Source organism: Melanotaenia boesemani, chromosome 10 (assembly GCF_017639745.1).
Source record: "Melanotaenia boesemani isolate fMelBoe1 chromosome 10, fMelBoe1.pri, whole genome shotgun sequence".
Lineage (NCBI taxonomy): Eukaryota > Metazoa > Chordata > Actinopteri > Atheriniformes > Melanotaeniidae > Melanotaenia > Melanotaenia boesemani.
Window position 1 is genome coordinate 32199375 of NC_055691.1, and position 6000 is coordinate 32205374.

A 6000-nucleotide genomic window follows, 5' to 3' on the forward strand; every position below is an offset into this window, starting at 1 on the left:
TATACATATTGTTGCCACTTTAACACTTAAAAGACTTGAAGAACGTGACTGCTATGTATGTTGGAATTAGAACATTGAGGAGGCTCTGCTTGTGGGTTTACTCGCACAATACTGGGCACTGGTGTGCGTGTGTCTTTATTTACATGACTTGTTTGAGTTTGTTTGAGGAGGTGCAGAGAGAGGAAGCAGCTCTTTGACATACTTCTGTTGGCAGAAGCAGACAGAAATACTCAGGGAGCAGTCCTCAGAAGGCCTTATTTACAAGCTTATTTCCCCGATATTGCTTCTTATGGCAAAGGCGAGAGAAATGAGGATGCACATGTGGTGTTAAAGCAAATGTAGGCTGTAGAAAGAGATGCTTACAAATGTGTCCTTGTCAGAGAGATTAGAGATAGAGATAAAAGAATAAACTGAAGAAAAAAATGCAGGTTTATTGAATATTTATTTATTAGCAGCTTTTTGGGGGGGAAGAACTTTTGTCCTGAAACATTCAGCTGTCATGGCTCTCCATATTGCATTATAGATCAGCAAGCGGTTTACTGCTGAGATCTTGGCTAGTGCACTGTATTTCTGCAACAGCTGGGGCAGTGTGTGTAAATTCCAAAATAAACACAGGGTTGTGACAGTCATGGCGTTGACAATTAAAGGTTTATAATCCGTATTTTTTAGACAACTTTGAACATTTTTCATATATGTATATGTTTTTTTTTCCATCTTACAAAATTAGATTCCATTATTTTAATTTAATCATACTGCAGGAAGCCCAGGTTATTATTTATTGTTAATATGTTTGATTTATTTAATTTATTGCTTCATAACGTAGTCTATTCAGCAGCTACACATGCTTCATCCTCTAGAGAAAATGTCTTCAACATTATTCAGGCCAAGGACCCCCAAATGGATGCAGAGGCAGAGCAGGGACCATCATGCAGCTGATTGGCTGATGGTGTACTGCGACCATGTATGGAACTGTTAAGTTTGTTAAGCTTAGAAAAAATTTCGTAAAGAGATGTGAGTTGGGTGACCCAGACCTTGTCCCTGTGCAGCAGCTCTGTGACAGTGTCATCCAGATAGATGAGTTTAAGTCCAGCACGTGACAGCACTGTTCCATGTGAAAACCATTAAACCTCAGAGTGGTACAGCTGCACAGTGTCTTCGTCTCCCTCAGCAACACAGAGATTAGAAAAGACACATATTTGCAAAGAAATCTTTAATATATTGACACCTTTCATGACTGAGTCTATGACATCTGACACTTGTGACTGACTTCCTGTGTAGCATGCACTGTGTTCATCAGTGCGATTAGTCCACTTCTTAAAGCAGCCGCTTAGTGGAGTATATTTGGTACACACAGGTAATCCAATGTCATTGTCTTATTGAAGGTAAATCCAAACTTTAAATCATTACATGGATATTTTCGAGCCGTCTGTCATTTGCACTTTCTCTCTTATCAGCTGCTAAATCTGCAGCAGGTGCCGCCTCACCACCTTTTTCACTGGTGGTTTCTGAGGTGGAGGAGATATGGCTCTAGATATAGACCCTCACCTCTTGTGATTGTGAAGTGTTTTGGTTGAATAAGAAAATCTTTCCATTTTAGCCCACAACAGTGTCCATACAGTTGACATTACAATATACTGGCTTCAGTAGCTGGCCATTGTGGTTCAGAGCTGCAGTGTTTTAGCTGGAATATTTGGATCTGCATGCACGAGATTCGTGGATCAAGTAAATTATTATATTTTTTTGTCTTTAATATGTCTTCTTTATTTTACATTCATATAAAATTGGTGCATGCATTCTTGTATTTGAGATCTTGGACAGCTTTTAAATCAATAGACTACGCCAGTCATGGGTAATCTGACAGAGCCAGCATGTAACGTGCGCCCTTGTAAATGGGGTGCAGCCTCCTCTGTGTTTAGGAGACTTGAAGTGACTGGTTTAGGCTGGTCTTGTGCTGTGTGTGAGCCGGTTTCCAGCTTAAAATATTCCCCGGGTGTCACTGATGAGTCTAATTCTGATAAATTGATAAAAAGATAACATCTTCTGCCTCCACTTATCCATTCACTACAGTATTTTGGATTCATGTTAATACTTGTTTAAAATTGTGGGAAAAATATTCAAATATGTATTTTAAATAATAAAATGCATATTTGTATTTGGGGGTGGAGGTGTTTGGTTGATTAGGCCTCTCAGCCAAACACGCCCTCTCCCCAAGCAGTACCTCATCCCAGCTAACACTGGCTGTAAACAGAAGTGCACCCTCCAACTGCAGCTCTCGTCCCCAACAAAATGTTTTTGATATTGCGTCAGCCATCTCGTTCCAATGTTCCTAACCATCAATTTCCACAGCTCATGACACTAATGAGGATAAACTGAAATTGTTCTTTGCATTTTAAATCTAGATATACTTTATTTTTATTAAGCTTTTATTAGCCAAAAAAATTGCAACATTTTTCATTATGATAGATGACTTTGTCAGCTTGCTGCTGAAGGAGAGGAAGCAGGAAACTATTTTAAATGCAGCACAACGTTTTGCAGTCAGAAATGGAGAAGCAGAATGCTGTCTTGTCAGACTACTGTGAAAAACATGTTTGTTTATTTTTAAATCTGACGAAAAAGAAAAAAAAACGAGTTGAGCAGCTCATTTTCTCATCCTGATAACAGACAAGTTCAACAGAACTTTAAACAGTGACCCTAGAAGAAGACATATAACTTACACAGGTCTCAGCTAATTTTGATTCCAGCTATTAATTTTTCATTTTTAATTAATAACAAGGTCTTAATTTGCATCCTTGATAGTTTATGTTTACTGATAGGGGGACAGTTGGTGATAGCTCGCTCTGCAGACTTTGCCCATCTGTATGTAGGAAAACTGGAGAAAGAAAATAAAAATGAAAATGCTGAAATCCTTTTGATCCATCAGTAACACACTGGATCTACTCTACAATGGCTTTTTGCTTCATGACTTACTGCCATGCTGCTGTTTACAGAAGATTTCCATCCAGTCATACACAATTTATTCATTTGGGTTTTGTTATTGCTCTCTGTGCTTGTCTTACAGATTATTCATCTCTTTTATTAACTGTGTTTGGAGCAGTTTGTGTGAGGGATAAAGTTGCTTTGCTTTCAAATGACCCTTCGCTCCATTGGTTGTCATGAACCACTGTCAATACAGTAGCAACACATCTGCACTGTTTGTATGAATGCTTTGCTAACAATGAGAGAGCAAATGATCTTAGTGGCTTACACTGATTACATCTGTGCTTTGTAGAAACTATATTTATTCTGACCCTGAAATGGAATTTTTCTATAATATCAGTTTTAAATTGAGCAAGAGACTGCAGGCATTCCAGCGTGTCCCACAGTTTTTTCCCTTGATCTTATGTAAGTTCACAAATAAAAATGCAAACCAGCTGCTGAAGGTCCTTGGACGGGATTGCTTCAAATCAAATGACATTTGAACAAAGAAATCGAATGACATATCTTATAAGAGCACGTTGAATTTCATTGACTTAAACATACACGGTACACGGAATGTGTGTTTAGAAAATTCTGCTGACATATAGTCTTTTGAAAATAGATTGTGGTTCTGTGGATTTAGTGGGAAAACCATAATAAGATGGAGGGAGGATAGAGAGAAGTTATAAGAGAGTTGACTCCCGGGGAGAGCTCTGTCACCCTCATGACGTTGTCCAATTAGAGCATATGATTAGTGTAGAGTGTCTCCAGTGGAATATATCAGCTGGGCTCAGATTACTCCAGGTCCCTGCAATTTAGCTATCACTTTGTCTCTGTCACACCTGCTGCTAATATAAAACCGACAGAATGGATGATTTCTACTTAAGGTTTAGCTTGATTGAAGCTGATTACATTTCACCAAGGTTTGCTATATTCCTGTCATATATGTGTGTGTTGGGAAAGTGTTTGTGATGTTGTATGCAGGTTGTTGTGAAACAGGAGAAATGAAGAACTGGAGAACTGTCACCTATATGATGCATTTTTGTGTTTTATTTGTTTACTCTTCCAGGCTGCCAGAGCCCAGGGCACACCCCATGGACCCCCAGGACTTTGAAGACAACGACTCTGGACCATCCATGGACCACGCCCCCTGATACGAGCAAACCAGATTCCTTGTACATCCACCTGTCCTTCACGATCTGCTTCTGGCAGCCGTCAGCACTGTTGAGCTGTCAGGCCGGCCCCCTTTCTGTCAGTCATCTCCCTCTCTTCCTCCCCCACCCCCCCTTCTCTGTCAATGAACTGACCTTGAAGAAGGCTGCTGTGACAAATATGGATGGCCATGTCTTTTCTACTCTCAAACTTTTTTAATTCCTCACTTGCTGCTAACTTTCTATAATTGAAGCATGCAAGTTATGTGCAATCAATTACCATCAGGCTCCATTTCCACAGCCAGTCAGATCCTTGGCTACTGGTGAGCCTGGCTGATTCGAAGAGGAGCCTGGGTCGGCACAGCCCAGCACAGCATCTGTTAAACCCCACAGATGTAAAGACAAGGAAAGTCACGACTTGGTGCTTTTCACTCTTCATTTAATGGCAGTATGATTTTGGTTCTGCTCTTTGGACTCTCTGGACAGTCTGAGATGTAGAAAGGGAAGATTTTCTCAGATGCCACAATGCCTTACACCGTCAGGAGAATACATAAAGATATTCTGAGGTTTTCATTTGTCTTGTTAAAAAAAAAAAAAAAAAAGCGAGTGTCTTTTGTACTCATCACCTCTTTTTTCCTCACCCTCAGCCATACCTGCTGATTTACAGTTTTTATTTGTTTTTATTTCTTAATGTGCTTTTCACATCTGTTATCAGAATCAGGGGACATTTTGATATTTACTGATTGTGATAGTTGCTAATTTTTTTTTCACTATTAGATAAAAATCAAAGTGTAATTTGATTGTGCAAAACAGCACTTGTACATTTATCAACTCTCTTTGTATAGTCAGGTAAAGGCTCATTACTCCCAGCCAATCTGCAGCATATGACGGATTGTAGTCTAGAATAATGTGTGCACTTTCTACTTTGACCTGCTCAGACTCAGCTTTCACTTATGATGTACGGCTTCGAGTCCACATATCAGCAGTTTGTTTTAATTGTGATTGATTCAAATGCCTTAAATCCAGAATTAGGAGCATGCCACTAGTAAAATGTGGGACAACGTGACTTCACTGTAGCACTGCACTAAGATACACTGAAGCTGTGTTCCTTCCCAAGGGAATTGTTGGTGTGTCAACAGTGTATTGAAAAAACAGCAAGAGCTTATTCTGTATTCTACCATGACAACAGACAGGAGTCTGACTGTGTGATGTTTCTTCTTGTTTTTCTTTGTCTATTTTGGTCTTAAGTCTAAGAATAAACAACCTGTTTCCTGTATTGTTTCTATAATATTTGCTTCTTGAAAAACTCAAAAAACATGAGAAACCCATGAGTCAGCCTAGTTATCAGCTAATCTTAGAGGAGTGTAAGTTTTTATTTAGTGATGTAGACAGGAAAAGTGATGAAATGCCTTAAAGAAGAATTTAGAAAGTGGAAAGTTCTCCCTCATTAAAATTCAAAGCAGTAACGCATCTAGATGGAGCGGGGAACAGGAGGTTTGGGAATGAGGGGTAGAGGAGGAAAGCTCTTTAGGGTCTTTGCTTCTCCACAGATGCTTTTAAATCTAGAATCTGTTCATGCCTCCAGACCTAAAGAAGCCAGAACAAACTTTCATTAACTTATATCCTCAGTCTGAAACATTTTTTTTCCTCTCTCTCTGCAGCTCCATTTCATTCTCAAGTCTTAAAAAAGAAAAAAATTCATCACGCATTAGCATCACACCTGAGATACTGGATGGATTCATGGATGCAAATTTAGCCACTGGTCTGTGCCGCCGCGGTGGTATTGTCTGTGCAGCATTTTCTGCTGAACAAGCCCCAGATCACTTTAAGTCCTTTGGAGATTTTCTCATCTAATGTGTGTGGTGTAAGTTAGCTGGACCTGGGCATAACTAGA

General features: G+C 39.5%; 1 protein-coding gene across 1 annotated transcript in view; it reads left to right on the forward strand.

Annotated features, from left to right (window-relative positions):
* The window catches only part of trim44 (tripartite motif containing 44), a 50498-nt gene extending 45116 nt beyond the window's left edge, over nt 1-5382 (forward strand). The window contains exon 6 of the mRNA XM_041997234.1: nt 4025-5382. Coding sequence (XP_041853168.1) covers nt 4025-4109 — 85 coding nt within the window. The 3' untranslated portion in view covers nt 4110-5382. The remainder of the gene's footprint in view (nt 1-4024) is intronic.
* The last annotated feature ends 618 nt before the right edge of the window (nt 5383-6000 follow it).